The sequence below is a fragment of the Anopheles maculipalpis genome, chromosome 2RL (genome assembly GCF_943734695.1).
Source record: "Anopheles maculipalpis chromosome 2RL, idAnoMacuDA_375_x, whole genome shotgun sequence".
NCBI classification, from domain to species: domain Eukaryota; kingdom Metazoa; phylum Arthropoda; class Insecta; order Diptera; family Culicidae; genus Anopheles; species Anopheles maculipalpis.
Window position 1 is genome coordinate 60,472,084 of NC_064871.1, and position 24,961 is coordinate 60,497,044.

Sequence of the window (24,961 nt, forward strand, 5' to 3'; positions counted from 1 at the left end):
TAGACGTATCACTTGTTTCAACTGATCGAGCAGCATGCTGATTAGCTCTCGATTAACAACAGTAGAGTCACTTGAAGAGTCACTGAAACAATCAAGCCTAAATTAACAGAGGAAACACTTATTGCAATAGAATTGCGCCAAGGCTGAATCTATAAGTAACAACGAGATAAGCAAAGGTTAAAGTGGGCCATGAACATGAGAGAGAGGCAAATGTAGCTTTAGGAATTCAACGCCTCTATAAATAAATGTAAAAAACAACCACATAATGATAAACTTAATATTGCATCAAATGTCTTTTGACGATTAAATTACATAGTTCAATCCATGTCTTATTCTTATATCGACCTTCAAGGTCGATTAATTATATGAAATGGAAAAAAAAACACAACCAGGCCTGTTTGTTCCACATAAGTTCAACAACGTAAAAAATATTATTTAAGCTTAAGGATTACGGCTCCGTGCCGAATTCTCGGCTCTTCTTGAGCTGATTTTCTACAAATTTCCTCCTTGTTTTTGTTTTTTGCCTTATCCCGGGCTTGCTCGGTTCGATATCAACTGTATAATACATACAATACACGTAAATTCGCGCAGAATAACAAAGGAAAATGTACTAACCTTATATTGGAGACTAGGAATTTCTTTAAAAACTACGGTTCAATGGTACAGTTTACAATTTGTCATACAGTGAATAAACTAAATTTTGCTACAAAATTGCGATTAAATCAAATTGCAGAGCAAATATGCGGGCAACAGCACGAACCACTTGACTATTAGCGACTACTTCTTCCTATCTACAGCTGCTCAATGAGAGACTCTTTACTATTATTTTGTTATCAACAAAGCTCAGTTGTCTTTGCTTTTTATTCATTCTTCTTCTTGACTGAACGATCTGTTAGCGCATGTTAGCTATAGAATGGGTTGTTCCGTTCATACATCAAACATATTCATTACTGGATTGGTCCGCATGGGATTCTACATCAGGACATGTAGTGTGACAGGCCGGCGTCACTAACATTTCGACTACCTGATCATTTGTTTTGTCTTCTTCTTCATCTTGGTTTAACGACCTCTAAGGTCATGGCCGGCTTTCGAAATGGCTTTCTAGACTGCCAATACCACTTAGTTGGTTAGCCAATCCTCAACTAAGGGGTACGGCCCGGATGGGATTTGAACCCCGGTCCTGCCGTTTGAAGACTGACGTCGCTGACGCCTACACCATCGGGCCGCCCCCATTTGTTATGTGTTACATTTAAGGTCATCCTTACATACGGGATAACAGTTCCGGATGGTATTTGTAACCGGTTATGAATAGTGAAAGACAGTCGCCGTTACCAAAGCACGGGACTTAAGGGTTTAGCTGAACAAAAGTATCATTTGTTTAATCTTCTAGCAATATTTAAAATTCTTCCTTTTCTTCTTAATGACTAGTATCTGAACAAATTTGCAATAAGATAATTAGATCTGCAGTGCAGTGTGAATTTTTTTACCGGTTCTGCCAACATATACGTGATGTCGAACCTTCGTAAAAATGAAATAGTTTTTTCATAAAAATAATAACAATTACTCAAATAATAAAAATAATAATAAGAGGACTAGAGACGGCAGAAGCACCGCTCTTCACACGGCAGAATCGGGATTTGAATCCCATCGCATATCGCTCCACCGTGGTGAACAAAAGAAAAAGAAAAACAATTTAGTTATAATAACATAATTCATTTTTAATTTTTGTGCAATACATTCTAAATTTTTTTTGTCTCATTCTGTCAATTAATCACAATTTTTTTTTTTGCGAATCATTGTGAAAAATAAAATCAATTATAAACATTTTCACAGCTTTACAAATTTAATCCGAAAAAGTCAATTACCATTATTTTATTAAATCTTTACAATGCCAAAAATATTCATCTTCATCTTGGCTTAAGGACTTGCTCTTTTCTATGGTCAAATTAGCTTAGATGAGATCTGAACGCTTAACTATGTACACGGTCTTATGGTTATTCGGTCGATTATTGAGCATACAATGATTCATGTGCTATTGCTAGAATTTATGAATCCATAATTCGTTGTTATCGTAATAACTAAAACCATTCATAATAGCAAATTGTTACAATTCATCTTAATCAATAAATCAATACACTTTTGCTTTACGCTCTAAAACGTCTAAAACGGGACAAGCCTGTGAATCTTTTAAATGGTTTAAGAAATTATAAAGCCTATCCAAGTAAGAAAAACATGTGGAGTAGGTAGATATGGTAAAATGTAATAGCTATTAATCGTGAGAAATGGGACAGTTTCCTTTGAATCATTTAGCGTAAATGGTGCTTTAATGCCTCCGTACTCATGGTATAAATGGCACCTGTTTTAACACATATTTTTACACACAATAATAAAGTAAAACAAAAGCTCTCGCACCCTAAGCCTCTGTTCCACTCAGAACCTAGTAAGAAGCGCGATCGATAAACGTTTAAGGTTCAAACTTCTCCGGAATATGTAGGTTGGCCCAAACCACCGTTATTTATCCTGGACAACAAAACACGCGTTTTACATTGCATACACCACTGTCGGTTGCCCTGCATAATGATGGACAACTCTTTCACAACAAATAGCTCAAGTAGAGGAAAAAGCGTTTGGAAGGCTTTGCCTTATACTTTATTACCGAGATGGGACCTTTGGGATGTGGGGTATTAAATAGTGGGCAGAAGGAAATTTGTCCCAACCATAAATCATAGTTTTTCAGAAAGACGTGTATGTTATGTAGCCCGGTGTGCATATGAAACGAATAGTTATGCTGTCAACATTCAGCGTTGAAACTGATGAAAAAAGTAAAGTCAAATGGCCATGACATTTAATACTTCTCTATTTTTATATGCATTTTGGATCGTAGCTATAATGACATTCAAGCAAAATGCATATAAGACGCATACCGAAGAGAACCGGGTGCAATGTGATCACGTCTATAGCAGCCGGAGAGAATATTTGTGTTGCAGTTTTCTTAAACCTTCAGTAGGTCGTTGGAGTTATTTCGTTATTATGGAAATTTTTCTCTACATTACAAAATAAAACGCTGATAGATATTGCTATTGCTATCGATGCTTTCACCGTATTTGTATTAAAACGAATAATCGTAAATAACGTTGTTAAAATGGAAGCTTTGGTGTGAAACGTTGCCTGATTCAATGGAACTGACATTAATTAAATTTATGTTTTTTGTGAATTCTGTTTTTTTTTTGTACATACCAGCCGCATTCAGGTGATGTTCATTTTTCTAAATGGAGTATTTTCTTATTGATCCGAATAATCAAGTCAGCAAGTGTTAGTGAGTCACCGCATCTTTTTTATAGTGTGTTTTTGGCAGAGCAAATGTGTGCTTCTACGCCATCTAATAGACTGCTATCGTTGCACCATGATTTACTCACTTGGGTGACGAGATATTACCACTTTGTTCAGAGCATTAAATATCAACGAAACATTGCGAACTGCAATTACCAACGAACAGTTGCTGATATTAGTGTGGCTCAAAAAAAAAAAAAAACAATTATACATAACACAAAGTATGGAGATTTTCGCTCAGAATACGGCACCAAATATCCTTGAATCTTTCAGCTGAAATGCACCGACACTTGCTATGCACTTGCGATGAAATGTGTTGCATTCATTGATGCATCGATGGTTTGATGAATGGAAGAGTAATGTAACCAGCACTAAACTTGTAATTGAAAACGGGTTGTTTAATCTATTCTCAGCGAAAACAAATTTTTCATCATAGGGTATGACATTTTCATTGGATCGATTCGTTACACACAGTTTTATTACACGATTGCATAAATGTGGCTTAAGGTTTTCTGGCGTGGACAAAAACAAAAAAAAAAGACGACGACGACGAAGAAAGTGTTACTTAACCACAGTGAGCACTGATAATGTAATTAATCAAAACACACTATGCACCCGGTTCCTTCAGCCAAGTACCTTGATTGTTTCGGTTTGATGTTAGACCCCGGGAGAAATACTGTTCGAGTGCTGGGCAATGAGTTCAGTTCGCAAAGTAAAGTTTCACTATACAAGCATGTTGAACAGGTGCAGTCGTAACTGAACACTTGATTATTGACCGAATTGAAAAGAATTACCGTCTATTTACATCCCAGGCTCGAGGCAACTTAGTAAAACTGAACCAATGTGCACTATATTTGCCCCGGGGATGAATAATTTTCAAGTGAACTATCTGCGGTGCGTTCACTTATCACTCTTTTTTTCCTATGTTAGCTCAAGTGAAAAACTAAATTCTTCGAGGCCACTTACTATGTATGTTGTGTTGTGGGATTTTCTCACGGCTGCAATGTTGGCGAGAAACAAAATCGATAGGAGAGCCAGAAATAATGGAGAGCCAGCAGAGAGTGTATTCATGTTTCAGGAGCACGGAGCTACTAAGGCATGCAGTTTGTATGACAACGGAGCCCGGCAACATATTCAAGCGTATGAGCAGGTATTTTTGGAGAGTTATAAGAGAACGGTATATGGTGCCAAATGAGTCCTATGCGATTGCTTCACGGAGCATAAAATTTAAAAAAAGAGAAAATCACTGCATCACTACTGTGCTATGGCTAGGATTCATAAAGCAGAGAGGGTGAGATGTGTTGAAGATATACAGTGCCTCGAGTTTGTGTTCTTCTAGGATTTTTCGATTTATGGAATATAATTAATCTGGCGATGATCCAATTCGACAAACCTCACCGATCACTGACTGTAGGTTTTGTGATTTTGTGCTGGTATAACACAAGTAGTAATATTTACTACTCATAACCCATAAACGACCCTACTAGGTTTCCCAACGGCTATCTGCAATGGCTTACTAGACTTATTGGTGCCACATAGTTAGATATTCAGTCCTCACTATCACTATCGACACCCTTAGTGAGTGTTGAGTGAATTACGGCAACCTCAATGGGTTATTGTAAACGCACACGTCCAACTCGTCGAGCGTGTGACGTAAACGGGTTGAGAGCCAACGGTTTTCATGAAATAAAAAAATCAGTTTCACAAAACCAAGAAGAGTATGCGGTTTAAGTTTCTGGAAAAAATGCAAATTTAAGCAAACCGGTGTTCTACACTACATTGAGCTTTCAGGCAATGTAGAGTAAGTGTTGTAAACAAATCCTGTTTACGCCGACTGCCGCTATCACTGCGCAGAAGGTCAGATTAGGTGTCGGAACAGAATGCCGGAAAGTGAGAAAGCAGTGAAAAGGGCAAAAAACCGAAAAATTCTTTCTTTAGCCCGAGGAAATGAACGGCGCGAGGAAAACCAGGTGTTTCTAAAAAAATCGAACATTTAAGATTACAGAACATGAACTGTTAGAAGCTATTTAACGTTTGATCCTGGGAGATGATAAACTAAGGTGGAACTTTTTAGCAAACCTTATCAAGTCAAATGGAAAAGAATTAGATGTTATGAAGAGATGATAGATATGATCATGTTTCATGAAATTTTGTTTGAAAATTTGAAACTGCCTCGTATCGAAGGTGCTCCAATAAAGCCCTTTTAACAAACACGAGTAAGAAAAAGAACAACGGCTATGATTTGCAGTAAATTACAAAAAAATAATAAAAAATGAACAAGACATCCCGATAGATACTATTTTATACAGTTACAAGGAATAGTTCCATTCATTTGAACAAGACAGTTTGATATCTCTCGTAGTGAGGGACATTCCTACTACGTGGTATCAGTAAGCCTACTAACTCAATCTGTGAGCGGCGTATCGTAGCAGACAAAAAGCCTTTTAGGTCGAAAAGAAGAAGATGTTTGATTATTTTAGTGTTCGTCCAAACGAGAGCTTTTTCTTTTGCATAGCAATTCGTAGTTAAGTTTCCTGCTGTAGAGCTTAAATGCGCGTAGTTATTCGAGCGTATACATGAATTATGCGTTGCCTACCGTAGTTGGCGGAATGTATGGAATGACAGAAGCGACGAATATTCAAACGCATTGCCAAAATGTATGGATTTTTCCAAATTCGAATCGACCAGTTTAGTTGCACAACGGAGAAGACGATTGTTTTTCTGACGAAAATACTACAAAGTATCCGCGCAACAAGCCCCGTACTACATTTATCAAGCGGAGTGATGCCCAAAAGAACCAAAAATGTAATCCCATCTGGATCCAATATGAATTTTACATTACTGACATTAAACTTTACTTAAGGAAGCATATCGAAACAATAATTTCGTTAAGAAGTATTTCTCTTATTCTCTTAGAAGTATTACGCTTTAAACAATAGCTCAACAATTGAACTATATTGAAAAACTCCTTCACACTCTTGAAGAAATGTTTTGCCGTCAAGCTTAGTTAAAGTTATTTTATTTGCCTTCATGATTTCTTGGAAACATTCGCCGTATTCGGTTCAAAATATGTGCAATGTGAAAAAATACAATTTATAGTGCTCATTACCTAAAATTGATGTAAAAATTTCACAGGTTTATTCATGTTCCATTACATATTACTTCTGCACTGTTGTATTGATTGATACATGGAACATAGTTGGTCTAATGAAATGAAATGATTTCACACAACAGCAACATGTACTATTTTAAACAAGCGCGCACTAACACAGATTTTGTAATGTGCTGAAAATGTCTAAATTTGCAGATGAAAGTAAAAATCCAAGATGCACTAATCGCGTAGCTTGAAAACGTCCTGTATTTCTTAGATGAACGATGAAAAGTTTCAATGAATCCAATCAATAGCTTTTGCAACTTACACCTGGAGCTTTATAGCAGAGTTGCGTTCGTGAGATTGCGGTCGTTGAATTCGACCAAATTTGATGGATTTCTGCTCCTGCAGTAGAAATGGTTGAGGAGCATGCGTCGGGAACAAAAATGCAATAATGGTTTCGGTAGTTCGTCCTTCGTGAATGCGACATCTCGAGCATGGAAAATAAGTTGGTTCTTGTCCTTGCTATGTCCATATGATTCGATACGCGGTTGGTGCGACGGATTTTTTCACATCACATGTTCTCGTTTCCAGTGTACAGATTTGCAGCAGATTTGTAACTGAGAACGAAACACCTTCTTCCGTTTTGTAAAATGCAAAGCTACGAGACATATTTTCGTTTTAAGTTTGATCCGATTTTGTTTGTTAATTTTAAACTATAATTATAGAGCTCTGCTTAGAAGTGAAAGTTGGTACACAACTGTGCAAAAAAAACAGCAACACATTCATGAAATGAGTAGTTTGCTTAGGAGAGGGTTTGAATAGCTCATTTTTAAATAATCTTTCTATTTTGAGTGAAACACATTACTCTTGCATTATTGTTCCTTTTCGAACATTCATCATGAGACTTCTTTGAAACTTTATTGTCATGTTCAGTTCACAAAACATTCTTCCTCTATATGAACTAACCTTAAGCTAATTCATACTACGGTTACGAGATGTTTCAACATATAACATTACTCGCGCAATCCGATAACAATCTCGTGTTGTGAATTTACAGCTTTGTAGAGCATATCTCATGCTATCTTCAGTTTTGTTGCTATCATTTTGCACTAATAATGTTATTGGTGGTATAGTGTTGTAACGCGTACAGTTGATTTTTTCAATGGTCATGGCAGTACCTTCATCATCGTTTTCCTCTTTTCCTCGTAAAAATTATAATATTTTATAGTACAACTGTTTACAATATTTTTCACTTTTTTGCTCCATCCCTTTTGCTGGGATATGGGGTATTTTTTATAAAGATATTTGCTTCACATTGTTCTTAATAGGTTACTTAAATTCTATTGAAGAGTTTTAACATTTGTTTGTTTCTCTGTTAGTAAGACGTATTCATCAATAATTCCTTTGAAACATTGCATGGGTCGAATCGTGGTTTGGGTTCGTGGTGACTGTGAGGATAACTGGCGCATATCAGTTGTTATTTGTAATGACTGGTGCAACATAACAACGTATTAGTGCCCCATGAAATGACTTACAGTGCAATACTTACAGTGTGATTCATTATCTAACAATTTCGTTTAACTACATCGAATAGCAACCGTTCCGATAGAGTCCATGAAGATATTTACAATATCGAACGGGTTGTTGTCGCTCGAGATGCCGGAAGATTATTGGTAACCGTTGAACTGACCGTTTCCTCCGTATCCACCATTGTTACCATTAGCTCCGTTTCCAGTTCCAACATCTTCATAGGTGATGGTTGGACGGTATCCGTTTTGATCGGCTTCGTAGTTTACAACCTGTGCAAACAATTTACAAATAATAATGGGTTGCAATTTATGATAGTTGTTGTGTTATCTACATGAAGTATCAAAGTACCAAAACATGTAGTATCAAAGCAGTGAAAACAGCCAAGCAATGAATGACAGATGCACTTACTTGCTTGCGACCGTCGGGAAGGAGGACATAGTAGCGTCCAACGGTTCGGTCGCCATCACGAGACTCCATGTGTCCGAAGTCGTTGCCGGAGGCAAAGTCCTGCAAGTTGTACTCGAACGAATATTTGGCAGGTTGAGCATTAGCGTCCTCGTAGTTGTATCCGCCGTTGGCGCCGTTACCAGAGGGTGCTCCGTACTGCTGGGATGGGGCAGGATAGTTTCCGCCGTTGGAGCCCGAGGGGTAGTTGTAACCATTGTCGTTTGAGTTATAGTTGTAACCGTTATTCCCATTGAACGATTGGTTAGGCGGCAGATAGTTGCTCGAAGGAGATGTAAAGCCGTTGCGTGGGGCAGGTGGCTCTGCTGTGGCTAGTGCAGCCAAGCAGATTGCGGCGACAACAACGAAGAACTGTAATTTGTATTAGTTGGATTATTATTAGAAATTAGTTGGTTAAGGTTTCGCAGATTCGGAATAAATCGAATAGATTTTTTTATAGCAAAGAGAGAAACGAGATCGTTTAGCTTCACCAAACGTTTCGGTTTGAAGTGAAGATCTTTTGCTTCATAACTGATTCAGTCACCTTCACCGTTTGCGATTGGCGTCACGGTTGAGTGTTTGGCGTCAACTGTTTTTGCTTCAATATCTACCAATGCTTTTTTTTTAAACCTCAATATTTTACCTCCATTTACGTCACCTAGGCAACATTGCTCAATAATGGGTGGATCTGAAATTTTGTAGCATTGCTACCAAGATTTGACTTGAAATATTTCATGCGTGGTATGAAACTATTTGCAACAAGTTTTGTGTAATTCGTGCTCATTTTGATCGGTTTTTCAAATTGGTTTTAAAGTCGTTGGCTAATATTATTTGAAATTGCAAAAGATTTAGTTGTTGGTTGGTTTTTGCAAATATAAATTTTTTTTTTAATTTTGTTCTTTTTGTTGGTAAAAATCTTTAATAAATTAAAAAATATATATTTTTACAGACAAATGCATGATTTAAATTAAATTTGTCTTTGTAGTTATGCAGCTTTATGCGGAAATATCACTTAATTTCCACCACATCCACCTGGCTTTAAACACTTCTTTATAAATGCTGGACGTTACAATATTTAGCACACTGCAACATGTTACAAACATGAAACACCCTAGAATCTCGTTAATGAATCTTAGAAAAAAAATCACTCGATCTTAATTATTAAATTTACTTCAATAACTTTCGACCGTTATCAAAGCAAAAGAAACGTAGGATGGTTGAAAACTATTTTAAATTTTTATTCACTGTAATTATTCACACACTTCGACGCACTGTTTTAAGCAAATAATCCAAATTGTTCGCAATATTTGTGCGTAGAACTTTAATGCATACCTTCATTTTGTATGGTTGTAGGAAAAAGCACTGCAATTCAAATTTATTCAACCGTTGAACTGTTCACACAACACTTTTTGCGCGAGAATTTCCTCGTAGCAGGAATATCACGTCAGAACAAAATGCTTGTACAATTTAACGAAAATTTCAAGAACAAATAAGAACAAACTTTACTGAACTGCACCGACCGAACTGCGCTCGCGTTTGTGCTCTTGATGATGGTTAATTTGTTTATGGGTTGATACAGTCCTATCTGCGGTATATATACGAGGTTTCTTCGCAGCATCACAAACTGTGAGCTGCCTCTGTACTTTCGGTCCAACAAAGTTTACTAAGTAAATGAATCTTCTTTACAAACGCTGTCTCTTTTTGGTCAATGGTTTGGCACGAGTTTCGGTTGGCCGCAGTTACTACGGGAAACGGGCATTTTCGCGCCATCTGTAAGCGTGCCGAGAAAGGCTTCCAAATCTGAGCCCCACGCCAAAAGATGAGTTGGGTGCGAAGGAAGGAGCGAATGAACGAGCATGGCCATCGCGAAACGCGTGCATCTCGCTTTTAAAAGTAGCGACAAAAAATGCTTCATGTCGAAAAAATGAATAAAAACTAGAGAACGTTCGCCGGCAGTGTGCATCTAGCGTGGCTGTAGAGATTGAAGATGATCAAAAGAGAATGGAGTACTCATCAGACCACTCTCTGAAAGGAAGGGAGTACTTCACGAGCGCAAGCCGTACACCACGCGCTTGACGTGGCAAAGGGAACGAATCCGATCTTAAACCCGAAAGCTGAACCAGAAGTGTATGTTTGGGCTAGCATCGTGGTGCGAGAACCTTACATTTTCCATCTTCAGCATCAGCATCAGTGTACGAGATTATCAGACAGTTTAGTGAAGCTCTCACTCATTGTCCACATATCCGTATCAACGCTTTGCAGTGAGGTGTAACAGAATGTGTAACAGAACGGCTATGGGAAAAGTGGATCTGATGCTCTATGCGCTCGCATGAAGCGTTCCTTAGCTAATATGGTAACCTAGCGCCATGAAGCATTCGTGTGTTGTGTACGACAAGCACATTGCTGACGGTTCATGTGAAACACTGCTTTGTAAAACTTTACAAATCTTATTAAACGGTTCATTCTGTATGCATTGCGATCCAAAAGAAAATGCTTGAGAATTACATGCATGTTATGATGAGTGTTAAATAGATTGCCACTTTGCAATTGTTTTTTGTTCACACAATATTTACGCGGTTTAGCTGTTGTCATCAACAGGTACTCTTAGCACTAATAAACCATTTGCTTTTAAATTCAAACCTCGAAACATAAGCCGAGGGAAGCTTAAAATCGTTCTAATATTACGTATAAAGAAACAACGAAACAAATATTAACGAATTACACATTTTTTATTCAACAGCAATTCAACAGCAATAACGATTATCTTTGCCAGCTTCGCCTTTGCGTTTTTGTTTAATCTGGGGCATAAACGTGATGATATTGCGTTACACTGTGCGATGTTGGTACGTACAATAGTTTAGGTAGTTATTAATTTAATCTTTCAACTGTTTGGAATGCCTCGTTAGTCTCCACTTTGAGGTTTAAAACGAAGGTGCAATTTATTTAAGATGATTACGATGATGCGACACTCGAGCAGAGATCTTACGAAAAGATGTCGAGTTACCATTTCAATGCAAAAACATGCATCCTCAGGAAGTCAAGCATTCAAGTTTAAAAAGTCAGTTGCATAAAGTGACTTCAATGCGTGTAAAAATGCTGCAATAAGTACATAGCGTACCACAGTAACTCATATTTACGATGGTCCATATCGAAGACAGCGGCCGTGAAGAGCAGTTCGTGTTTCCCGATTGCCGTTACATCTTCTGGAGCAATCTTCGTACGTGTAAATTGATATGAAATAGAATGTGCAACGTGTATTTCAAATGCTATCCCTTTTAACGGAATGCATCAACGGTTACGAAAACCCCGCGTGTTCAATTGCTATTAGTGCACCCACTAACCGGTTGAACTTGAACAGTCTACGTAGTCTGAAAGTCTGTCGTTCTGCGTTGTCATTGAATCACCAATTACTAGGATGAATTAGTAGCACCCGATATTTACTGTTTGCTGATAATTACAAGCGACAAGTGATCGTAATCGTGATTTTAGAGGAATTCTTTTTATACGATACATTAATTTTTAAGTAACAAAAATGGGTCAATTAATTTCTGTATTTCAGTTGATTTTAAATTTGATTCTATTCTCTCGTTTGACTTTCTCCCAAAGCCCGATATTTATTTAAACAGTTTGATGTGCATATTAATGATTGATGTATGGTGTTTGGAAAAAAAAGTGAGGGAAAGAACGTTATTGCAATGTTGAATAAATTACCAAACATAGCTCACTGTCCAACAGGTTAACAACTGCCGAAATCACGAATTTTACTGTTGACCTTTCAGTAATTCTCTTTGTTGTGTTTCTGTTTTGATTTATGAAACCTGCGTTTGGCAACTGGAACAATCGATACCCAAGCAACCTGATTTGAACTGCCGAGGTCCAGTTGAAACCTGAAGATGATGATGGTGATGATGACGATGATGAGAATCACTGGATGCTAGGATGGAATTCCGACCGGCAATCAAAAGTGGAGCAACAAACTGATCATTCAAGTAAAAGCTCTATTTCGAAAAAAAAGTTTGGCAGCAGATGTCAGTTTTTTAGACACAAATCATGTTGATAGCCGATTAAATCTTATTTCAATAGTTAAGACACTTGTTTGCATGCACAGGCAAAAATATGCCGTCATACTCGATTTTGTCAAGTTCATTTATTTACGTCCTGTCGATATACTAAACATTAATAATCAAATATTCGCTGCGTTTTATCAAACATTTGCCGTCGTAGATTCAAACGGAAAACGGTAACGCTATCGATTATCAATACAATGCCAAGGACATGCATGAAAAATTTTTTTTAAAAGAAGAATGGAAAACATCAAACACGATCATGGCCAAGCAAATCCGTATTCCAAACATAGAATTTGAAATCCTCCATAAATGTTACTCAAATCCTCCATAAATAAATAACAAAAAAAAACTTAACGCTGTACAAATAATTCACGTATACGTGGGAGGATTATGTGTCTGGCGGGTGTAGTGATGCGGTGTGCATTCACCTTTGTCATTTAACATTCATTGTTTTCGATGGGTTTCGGAGAGTGGGTCATTTAAAACCGTTGCGCTTCTATGAAGCATAATGCGGGCGGTCAGCGGCTGGTGTTGGAATGTTGGACGAAGTTCAATTATTGTGCCTGGAGAAGGGCAGTCTTTCGCTAACCGCTTAATTGATCGTTTAATTTCGGAACGTTTAATTCATTCTTTCCAAAAATGGCGCTAAAGTGTTGATCCTCTTCCTTGAAAAACAAATGACATTGAATTGCTTATTGCCCCTTACGTGACAGAGCAAGCGAGAGAGGGAGTGAACGAAATTCCGCATTATTGAGCCGTAAGGTCGAACGGCATGAACAGCGCGTGACAAAAGTAATTCCATTTGTTTCATTTTTTTAACGTTGTAAAATATTGGAAAGATGCTTAAAATTTTTAAAAGTTGTTTGTGATGCGACAAATTGATTGATAAATAACAATATTAACCCTGTCCATAGAGAGGAGAAAAAAGCAGATCGAGAGAGCTGATGAGAATGGTTGCAATGCATAGATGCCATCGTGTCACCACCCCACCTAGCCCATATGTATTTAAGTGGTACTTTCATTTTTGTGGTAAGGTTGTCCCTCAGTTTCGACGAAATATGAATTTATTGACAAATTGTTACCTTTAAGACAACCTCCATAGAAGGCACTATCAGACAATGCCGATGACCTTGAAAACTATGTATGGTCTTCTGACAGACTGCTTCGAATTTATCAAACGTGCACTTGCATTGATTGAAAAACAGTTCTCTGTGTCTGTTCCAAAGACTGTAGAGAGTTTAATTACTGCAACGCCATTCACGATCATTAATTATCCACCGAGTTGCTGATACAAAGTGAGGTTAATGAGGTTATTACATAAACTGTACATTATTGACACTTTATGAGATTTTCAGAAATTAATTTGGCCTGGTTTCATACTTTCTTTATGAATGAAAAGCGTCACAGAAAATGTATTTCCTCCATCTTTCGTCAAACAATAATTGTGCTACACTCCATCAAACAGTCGTAAATTTATGCAAGTACTCTTTCGCGTAATAAAATGAGCCTTTCTCTATCATTATGTCAAACGTCTCAAGAAGAGACAGAAAGATTAAATGAAAGTAAAATAAGTAAATAAAGATATCCATGATATCGTAAATAATAAACCGTCCAAATTTTGACCTGGCAGCGATCAACACTGTTTTACCATATTGAATGTTTCATTCCTTCACGTTCCACACAATTAGTTAACGCAATAATTAATGGTGTTCTCGTACCGAGCACGGTTGGAGGTTGAACATGAAAGGAAGCTCTTCTCCCGGCGAAGGACTAGATGTTTCGCTTTGAATCTAAGTGTTTTACCGATACCGCAGAACGTGACCCTGAAGAAGGTGGTAGAGTATGAATGAACTTGAAATACATCGTTGGTGTTAATAGTGCATGCGTCGTTTGAATGTCTGCACAAGTGTTTGGTAAACAGATTTCCTTTTACCTGTCTACAACTGACCCTTGATACATCAAATGGCGAATGTATTCAGTTCACTGGTTAGGAGCAGAGGTTGAAATTATTCTAACAGCAGGAATGGCTTTTTGACGGGCACGACACATTTACAAACAAATGTCTTGTGCAGCAAAGTAAAGGCGAACGCAACCGATTATTCTTCAATAATTCTATCTACATCCTGTACATGAGGTTTGATCTTTATGCGCCTTTCCTATGATTTGGATGCAAATCGAGAAACTAAAATGTTTTAGTAAAAGTAAAGTGAATCTTTCGTTGCAAAAAAGGTTTGCACTCATTCACTAAAGTGATGGATGCACTGGCTTCCCATTGTTAATGCCTTACTTTTGCACAAGATCGCGATAGAGCTGATGGGGTGACGAGCGAAGCAACCACGGTGCCTGTGAATTGAAATCATTAATCTGATTGAGCCATATACTAATACTTTGAGGCATAGCAGACTGTTGAAGTGAAGTGACGCTGGGACAAATGCAGAAATTTTTGCTCGGATGGCCGGCACACCAAACGAAAGGGAAAAAACGTTTCGTGAATGTGATGGTATGGTTGTTGTAACAAGGTTGTGGTATGCAACGGGCTAGCTAATTGAAGCCCAGTAAAGATGATAGAGCAGCAGCAGCAGCAGCAGCATTTCTAGCAACTCCCACGTCAAGCTGCAGGTTGAAATATTGCCGTAAAATAAAAAAGCCACCACCGTTGCGCCAAGATGGTGAATAACTAAAGAACTATTAAAAGCAAGATAATGCTTATAATTGAAAACGCTACGGAAAATGTTTGTCTTTCCTTGTTGTTGCTATTTTTGTAGTTTAAAGTAAATCTTCTTCTTCTTCCTTTTCTTCTTCTTCTACTTCTTCTTATTCTTATTCTTCTTGGCTTAACAACCTTCTAGGTTGCACCAGCCGTCGAATGGCTTACGACACTTATTGGCACCACACATGTGATGATAGTCAGTGCTCACTACGAGGGAACGGGTCCAGATGGGATTTGAACCCGGTCTACCACCGCCTCTACCACCGGATTGTACCCTTGTATGTTATGTTTTGTTAATCGCTCAAAATTTGCATACTTTTTATTTAAGTATAGTTGTGCACTTTTGAAGTTGTGTATGCTGTATTTACATAAACAATAATCGTTTTTATTAACAGTGATTTTCTTTGAAACCATTTCCCTTTTGTGAAAACTTGGTAACTATTTAAAAAAAACGTAGTTTAGCATTTGTTACATAGACAAAGGTTTATTGCAAAGCTTCAATGCTCTTGGATTGAAGCTTCAATGCTCTTGGAGCATACTTATAATAGTCACTGGTGCCAGAGGTTAGTTACGAGAACACCGGAATGAAGACATGTGATGATCTTAAGCCATTTTATTGAATTTGTTTTGTATTGTATTGTATGATATTGTATCGTTCTAAGATTTTATTTGAGTATAATGCTTAATATGCATCATGTGTGCGTCAATACAGGATAGAAACTATCGTTAGATATGCAAGGACATACCAAGGATGTCAAATACATCGAATATGATGACTCGTGAAGTATACAGTCAACGCCAATTCCGTGCGTTAATTTAATGTGGTTTAATATAAAAAAATACCAATACGGCCAGGCCCTTTCTTATGAAATAAATAAAAATGTCACGCAAAATCGCACAACCAGCAAGTAAATGTATTTAAATTTTTCCAATATAACAGACATACCCACATGACCTGCTTGTCAAAAATGATCTTGATAAGCCATGGTGCATGGCCTTTATTGTTATGCATTAAATTTCATTACTCCTCGTACCAAGCATTAATCGAAACAACAAATTTATTATTCAGTCCATATTTTACACAAAATAACTAAACGTGTAGGCGACAGCGGCGAGGGTCTTCAAACGGCAGGACCGGGGTTCAAATCCCATCCGGACCGTCCCCCCCGTAGTGAGGACTGACTAACCAACTACGTGGTATCGGCAGTCTAGTAAGCCATTTCTATGGCCGGCGTGGCCTTAAAGGTCGTTATGCCAAGAAGAAGAAGCAAATTAATCCTCTTCTTCTAATGCATAATTTAGAATTTAGTCATTTTACATTTGTTAAACTATAAAGTCTGTTGTAAAAATGGGATTCAGGAATAGGATACTTTTCAACCTAAAACAACTTATACCATCAAATTATCAATGTTGTTATCAACTTATATTATCAATTTTACAATTAAAGTTGAGTTGGCATTGTAATTTAACAAATTTTGATGATTTGCAAAGTCTTACAGTGTCGCTATCGCTTATAATAAAGCATTAGCAATCATATTTCGAGACGGTTAAACATTTATGTTTGTATAAAACATTAATTCTGCTAACTATGTAATGGGACAGTTTTGGAGCTGACATGTAATAAACCAACAGTATTGCACCCAATTATGCTCGTCTGCACCCGAAATGTGCCCATGAACTTAAGTAGTTTTATGGTTTAGTCAACGACTATGGCTTGGGAAAAGTCTGTAACGGTTTAGGTGAAACATGGTTATCCCACGACACGGGCGGTCATCATCGCCCCCAAATCCAAATCCGTTTCGAAACATGTTCAATCTGACATTTGCGCGCGAAAATCATCACCGTACAACCTTCAATTAGTACTCATTTGGTGCTTAGTTGTTTAAACAAATGTAGACTTGCGCCGAGGGGAAACACAGTAACCAATATTTGACCGATCATATACTTTCAGATTTTTCATATAGCCAAAACCTTTTTTCTAGTCCCCTCTCTGCTCTCCTTTCTAATTCTCTTCATTCGATGCTATTGATCAGCAGAAACATCGACTGTATGTAAAGGTATGCGATGGGTCGATGGAATCAAAATTACTTAAAAACAATCTATACCTAGGTGCTAGGTGAGAGGTCTTTCGGAGCGTTAAAATGTACTTGAGACTAGGGCGATCTTCGCTTAATCTGAGCGTATCTAATTTGACCATGTAATGATTGACTACTCTTTAGCTTTATAGCAATCGCGTTGAAATCAGCTCAATTATAAAGCATTTCACGCTGTTTGTTATAATTTTGCAGTATGTACATACATGCATTATTATCTCGTACCGCGCATCATGGAAATTCCAACACATGCCAGACGCATTAGATGCATTTAATTAATAATTACAATTTAATCTGCCATCGTCTCATCAAACCATTCGAAACAGAGGCTACACAGGGGCAACTAAAACGCCGATGATAGTTTTCGATAGGTCGTTGATGTGAGTGTCAAAGCTATTCCGTTCATAACCTTGTGACCCACCCTATGGGTAGCAACAAATTGGAATGATCGTCAGCCCGCTCAGAATCCTCGGCGAATGGGTATGAGAGCGAATTTTTGCAATCATTAGCGAGAGACAGGCAGTGCAAATGGAGCAACTTTCCAAATTATGCACTAAGTAAGCAAACAGAACGGAAGATACTCTTAGCAACGACGACTCTGTTGGACCCTGACAGGCACATTTTGAAAGTATCTTCCTACAAGCTTCATGATTACTATGATGGCAGTCTGGTAGACCGCGCTGTGCCCTCTCGCAGCTTTGTACCGTATTGGGGAATCGGGCTAGAGAAGCGAGTTGGCTAGAAATAGATGTGGTTCAGGTCAAGGTTCACTTCCCAGAAGTGTGCTGTGCTCTGATTCAGATGGCAAAAGTCAGTTTTTTTGTCATAATCCAAATCACAAGACGCCATCGTTCAACGTTCACCCAGCGCCATTCTGGCGACTTTTAACCATTCTAGATCAAAATAGCCAACTGATGAGCATTGTTTGGCAGGTGGGTAAATTCTTTCCACTCTTTAGCTTTTAAAATGTAACTGTAATTGTTTTGCCTTACAAATGTAATGATTTGTTGGTTGATCATAATTTCTGTTCGATATCTTACACAAGCTTTTGTTTCTACAAAACCAGTTTCAAACTTGTGATCATAAACATCAAATTAGTATCATTCAATGTGCGTATAGTTAATTTAGATTTCTTTATTGCTGAAATTTTATTATTATATTACTGTACCGAATTAGCGTCGCACTTTAGTTCACTTTTTTTAAATATTTAAGTGCCTGTCCTAACCATTGTTGGATGTATTATTCTTTACTTCTGTTCCCATACAGCTACAGAAACATAAAATATATTTTTCTTCTGTAAAACAAATGGATCCACGTACCACTGTGAAGGTGAAGTGAATGGAAGGTTTGCGATGATTTACGTGTGCCATCCTTCCAAAAAGTTTCCATTTGTTTGGCTAGACCGAAGCTTGAATACTTATTACAAAATTTCAGAAATGTTACTCATACATTTTAATTCATTCTTTAGCTCTGCTGTTTGTAATCTTTTTAATGAGTTCACTCCACGATATACGATGTTTTTGGATTGATCAAGGTGCGAGGCAGGTTGATTTAGACATTGCACCAGAAGTGATTCTTGGTAAGGACTATTGATGTTTTTTTTTTTACATTCGCTAAATGTAATTCGGATTGTTCGGAAACGGTGAGATGGAAGATTTGCCAGGAGTAGTCGCTTTCGTTTATGATACCGAAACCAAAATAAGTTCATAGGATCATTTTCGTACTACTAGCTTACATAGGCTTATATGGAGGAAATAAAAACGACGTACATTACAAGTCCTTGAACTTTATGACGCAGCAAAAGGACTGGTGTGACGAATCGTCTTACGTTAACTGACCTCCATTGTTTCCCTTAATTGTTGAAGAGATGATATTGGAACATGTTAGCTTGTAGTATTAGGGATTTTTTTTTCATAAACATGCAATTAAAGTATGTAAGTCAGTTTGTTTTATTTATTTATTTATTTATAAATAATTAATAATGACGGACCAGTGCCGTATTGTCAACACCGCTTGTGTTGAACAAATTTTATAATCATGTTGATAAGGCATTTCCTCCTTATTCTTTGCCTTATCCCGGGCATACTCTGTTAAAGTCGGTTTGTTAACGTTGTTTTTTTTTTTGTATGCTACATTTGTCCATCGATGCGGGTGCGGCTGATCGAATCGTAAGGGATTTGATTTTAGCATCATATGAAATATCCAACTACGGATCAAACCGAAGATTATCTATGGCGTAAGAAATGTGAGATCAAGATCAAGGACAAAGGTTTAAGATGTCAAATTCCATTAACATGGGAAGGTTTTAAGGCAGTTTTTTGTATTGATAACCTCACGACAAATGTCCTGGCAATAATAATGTTTTTCTCAATTTGCATTAAAGTAGAATATTAATCAAAATTTTGTGCCAAAAATTCATTGGTTTTGGTTCATTTTGATCAGTTTTGCTGCACATCCGAATAAAGCAGCGCACGTTGGTAGGAAAACCAACACAAAAAAGCAACTAAAGTGTATTTAATTTTAGCACAGCATGCACTTTTCCATCGTACTGGTGAGAGCAATTTGCTCAGAGATTTGCATCGAAAATGTATAACGCATACGTTAAACTTGTTACGATCCATTCTGTCAGAGATGGTCGTCGGATGCACAAGCGCAAGCCGCCTTTCAAATTTATTTGAACGAATTCGAACGACTTATGCTGGCGCATCATCACTGTTGTGCAACCTATTTGGCTTCTAACGGTTCGAAGGCGCTTGCCGTTGGAAAGAATGTTCAAATAACAAATTGCTTGGCGCGCTTACCTGTAAAATATGACGTCAATTATGTTTTGACAGCACGAATCACGTCGTCGAAGAACGCTAAATCTCGCTGGTGCCTGATTCAGGTGTAGCAATGATGGTGAATGAACCGCTATGGGGCTGAACTGGCCGAAGGCTCGTCTCTTTTGGTGATTGAATCACGTGCAAGTCGTAGAAAGTACTATTACCGATAATACTGATTCCCAAGAATCGATACTCGTGTGATGGAAGGAAGAGGATGATATGGCAACAGGTACAACAGGTTATGAAATGTTTTCCATAATTTTAATAAGTTAATGATCATTGATCAATTGTATGATCCATATTCATTGATGAAACTCTGTGGCATTTTAAATGATTCATGTAGAAGGGTGTCATCGGGTTATAAAACGTAACACATCAAGCTCGAATTATGCTTTGGAGTCCTTCGTCTTGTGAGGATGCATATATTGCGTATTTGTAAGCTTATAAATTAGCTGTTGGCTGTATAAGATTGGTGTTGATTAAAAACTAAAGCAATGTAAATTATATGCCTACCTCAGCGTCTTTACTTCCTCCTCCGGGATACACTGGTAAGCGGTAAGCGATCTGACGCACAAGAATCTGAATACATATGTTACGAAGAGTTTTATAATGCTCAGATTCTTATACGCTTTATACTATTTTGTATTACGTTAATTCGTCATAGATTCTCGATCAATCGATTTCCGTTCTGTGGTGTCATAGCTTTAGTGGTATCCATTGTGACGATGATTATCATTACTGTGGTGATTTGACGGGTGTTGATGGTTGTATGCGTTACTGCTTCTTCTGCGATGATGACCATTATGGCCATTATGGTGATGACCGTTATGACCGTTGTGTCCGTTATGTCCGTGCCCGTGTCCATGGCCGTGCCCGTTGCCATGGTTATCGTGTGCATTGCTGTCATAACCTCGATGCCCATCGTGAATTCCGTGATCAGCTCGGCTATGTCCGTTATCGTGCCCATGTGAATCGTACTCGTTCGAACCGTGCGCAATACCATTGTGCTCAAAATCATGATGCGATTCCCTAGGATAGCCCAGTTGAGTGTGTGGAGTTTCCTTTGAATATCCTCCATGTCCATGATCGTGTCCATGTTCATGAGGATGGTCATGGTGATGTGGATGTTCATCACCTCCTTCGTACGTTATCTTCGGCCTATATCCCTTATGATCCGCCTCATACTCTACAATCTGTTAACAGAAATAAAGAGTTATGAAAATATTTAATTTAGATTTGCAACGAATAAACGCATCTTTTCCCATTACCTGCCGACGGCCATCAGGAAGCAATACGTTATATTTTCCAGTGGTGTAATCTCCATCACGCATTTCTTCATGCCCGAAAGACAGATCCGCGTCTTCGTCATCTACTTCGTAGCTAAATTCATACTTAGCCGGTTCCTGTGATAACACAAAATACAAGTTGTTTAGAGTCAAAGTGCATGGTTTTGAATAATATACGCTCAAAGAACCAGTTACATCTTCAAAGGATCCACTATCATCGTGGTTATCATGGTGATCGTGATGGTCCTCGTACTCGTGATGATCCGGATGAAAACCAGACTGGTGATGAGGCGGACCGTAACTCGAATCGGGTGTTCCGTAACTGCTGGATGGTGGTACTAAGTCTGTATGGTGATCATCATGATGCCCACCTTCTCCACCGTGACCATGACCATGAGCAGGCGGTAAGTAGGAGTTGATTGGAGCCTCGGCCTCAACTCGCATAATTACGGAAACGAACAGAATATAGCAGCAATGCTAGGAAGAGAAATGAATATTACTTGCTATAAATGTTGAGCTTTTACACTGTGCAAGCTACGGATGAAGCTTTTTAACACAAAAGCCAATACCTCATTGAATGAGCTTTTATGCTTTCGTAGGCTGTGGTCTATAACATACATAAAAGCTCCGTAAGTGCCGTGAAGATTTCATTCTACGATAGCAAAAAGTAAAAGCCCCGGTACACGAAACATATTGTAAAAATTTAACCAAATAAATATGACAAAAGGCTCACGTTTCATGCATCGGAGGGTTTGTAAATAGCAAATTCTTCTTTATGTTCTTTGGGTTGGGTAGTCAGTCCTCACTAGGGAGAAATGTGTCGGATGAGATATAATGCTCGTGTGAAGACTTTCAATGCTGTCGCCTTTGCTATCGGACCGCCTCCGATCAACCTTTGTCAAGAAATCAGCCTTCATTGCATTCGTGTCGTATTAATTGTAATTTTTAAAGCACGACATTTATTTAAAATTAATCAGACTATAATTCCTTCGTTTCTCAGCAGTTTTGTTTTTCAATCAAACTTCAAAGTCCAAATCGATACGCCAAAAGTTTACGCCCCAAGTTTTTAGCTCTCGAAGCCTCAATATTTTTGACGATAGGGTTTTGTCTACCACTCCAAATGAAGAGCAAACTTTTTGAATCTACCGTACACGAAGGGTAGAAAGCTTTGTTAAATGAGTTCTTTTTTGTTCAATATTGACCTTGAGATTGAGGTTTTTCAATATTGTTCGAACAATGTTAAAACAAATAATTGAGGAAAAAATGAGTTCAGTTGAGAGTAATTTTGTGGCAGAGATTCCTTTAAATCCTAGTACTTGAAACTAGGCTGTTCTTAAGCTGTTCTTGTACTGAAGCACAATTTTGTCCAAACTCAAATTTTGACCAAAAAATCTGGTCAATGAGGATTTTCAAGTATATCATGTGTTTTGTTTGTGCGTGATTGCAACATATTTTAAATATTAAATAGCGTATGTTGTGGACTCTTTTTTGTCATTAGTTCTGTTTTGCTTAGCTTGATCAATGTGTGAATTTTTTGGCTCTAAAACATTTCAGCTATCCGAGCAACACATTTTTTATGGAAAGCTTTTGATTTCAACACACCGTCTTTTAAACTTTGACACACCAAATAATCTCTATGCGCTACGTGTGTTAGATGATTTAAAATTCTGCTGTGCTTTGAAAGTTGATTTTACTCGGCTCTTGTACTTTCGGTACATTTTGGTAGCGTTCGAATCCTGTTGGTATATGTAACTGACGGCTGACTATTCTACAAAATGTAGATCATTTATCATTTTCTTTGGTACCACAACCTCTAGCGATCCTGACCTGCTATTTCCGTCTGTCCTTGGTCTGTCAAATCTTGGATAAAATTTGATTAGACGAGAAGAAGAATGACAACTACTGTAGAAAAGCTGTCAGAACAGTCCTTATCGAGAAAATTATGTTTCATGCTTCACATAAGTTCAGTATTGCATTTACACTATTCTTACCTTTAGCACACATGCACATTTTGGTAATTTTAGCATTGCTATGATTTGTAACGTATTTAAAAACTTTTTTTTTCACAAAACTTTTAAAATACCAAATCACGTGCTGCCTTATCAACACGCCCAAATAAACCAATATTAATGTACACTATTCTTACGCATTTGTTTAAAGCACAGTACAAACAAAACACAAATTTTCACTTTGCAACTCAAAAGAACCTGCGCTGGCTAGTTTCTGTTATCCAGCAGGCAAACATCTGTACACTGACTGATTGGAACCGCTCGCCAAACTATTTATACGAAGTTCTAGTTTCGATTTCAATCAGTTCATTCCTCTCACCGGTGAACACTATCGTGATTTACAATTGATCCTCTTCAATTGAAATATCCTACCAGAGCTCTTTTAGTAGTGCAGCTCCCTACCAGCTCCTCATTAGCGAGAAGAAGCATTGTCAAACCGTTTGGTAATGGTAATGGTGGCAAATTGATGACAACATTTGCCAACCCTTGTCAGATGGGCTTGGATAGGATTCGATCGATGTCACAGCACCAAAAGCAAAAGCACAATCGCTTAACTTTGAAAGAACCGATTACGAAAAATAAAATGAAGATTCGACTGGGTGATTGCTTCGTGATTAACGTTAAAGATTAGCAGTCAGTACCACATCGCTGTCGTTGATTGTGGATCGCATCCCAACATTTTCTCAACACTGTGATTGGCTGCGATCCATACAGTGCGGGGCCGGCTAGTTGCAAAAAAATGCTGCAATACGGCAATTTAACGAAGCCCGTTGCTATATACATGCAGTTGATAGCCATTCTCCAGAAAGCACATGGAAGTCTTGCTAGAGCATGATTTCCTGCATTTTGCTGAATGATGTTTGACAGCTCTCGGTGATGAATGATGTCGAACTAATTAAGCTGTGTGTTTATCCCCAAGCAACCTTGAAGTGATTAGTTTATCTTTGCACAATGATAAAGTTATCCAAGCTAAACTGGAGCATACATCAATAGTTTCACTACCAGTTCAGTTTTCAATAAGAATAGTATTTAATCCCTTCAGAACCATACTTAAGATTAAATTTTTGACTGTGTGGCATAAAACGTTCAGTAATCTGGCATATCGCTTACGTGCCTTGGGATACTGTTAGGAAGAAACAAAAACAAAAGAACAGATTTTCGTATGGTTTTATATTTTTGTTCTCATAATTTTTTTTTCGTTTTTTTGAGTAGCTTTGAGACGCTGAGACTACATTCACCTCTACGGTTTTCATGTTCTGTCGCCATAAGTTGTTTGAAATTGACTCTTATTTTCTTCTGTTTAAATAATCAGTTACATCACTTAGTTTAAGCAGGTCGGTTTCCTTAACTTATCAGAAACATGATCAAAATTTTCTGATGAAATAATGTGCTTTGGGTCTCGCGGAGGAGGTTGGCAGTTTAGTTCACCGGCACTGGTCTGAACACGATAAGATTCGGTATCGAATTACGTCCAGACTACTTTCGTACGCGAAACTGACTATCGAGCCAATAACGGAAGGACGTCGTAGAGCCAAAGCAGAAAAAATGTGAGGTGTGTGCGGCTAGTTAAGAGAAC

The 24,961-nt window shown here is 37.9% G+C and overlaps 4 protein-coding genes across 5 annotated transcripts in view; 1 reads left to right on the top strand and 3 right to left on the bottom strand.

Moving 5' to 3' along the window:
* Window positions 1–24,961, top strand: part of LOC126559576 (COP9 signalosome complex subunit 9) — a 194,968-nt gene that overhangs the window by 34,575 nt on the left and 135,432 nt on the right. The window lies entirely within an intron of this gene.
* LOC126558181 (uncharacterized) overlaps window positions 1–24,961 on the bottom strand; it is a 407,024-nt gene that overhangs the window by 2,536 nt on the left and 379,527 nt on the right. The window lies entirely within an intron of this gene.
* LOC126559159 (pro-resilin-like) lies at window positions 8,051–9,080 on the bottom strand. 2 transcript variants are annotated; one of them, XM_050215274.1, is made up of 3 exons: window positions 9,042–9,080; window positions 8,363–8,770; window positions 8,051–8,223 (listed from the first exon to the last, which is right to left on the bottom strand). In XM_050215274.1, exons 1-3 carry the CDS (start codon window positions 9,045–9,047, stop codon window positions 8,092–8,094), a joined length of 546 nt encoding a protein of 181 aa, XP_050071231.1. In that variant the 5' UTR covers window positions 9,048–9,080; the 3' UTR covers window positions 8,051–8,091. The 2 variants fall into 2 exon arrangements, with proteins under 2 accessions (XP_050071231.1, XP_050071230.1); XM_050215273.1 differs by lacking the exon at window positions 9,042–9,080 and adding an exon at window positions 8,895–8,943.
* LOC126558683 (histidine-rich glycoprotein-like) lies at window positions 20,795–23,403 on the bottom strand. Its single transcript, XM_050214733.1, has 4 exons — window positions 23,368–23,403; window positions 21,572–21,853; window positions 21,359–21,493; window positions 20,795–21,283 (listed from the first exon to the last, which is right to left on the bottom strand). Exons 1-4 carry the CDS (start codon window positions 23,401–23,403, stop codon window positions 20,795–20,797), a joined length of 942 nt encoding a protein of 313 aa, XP_050070690.1.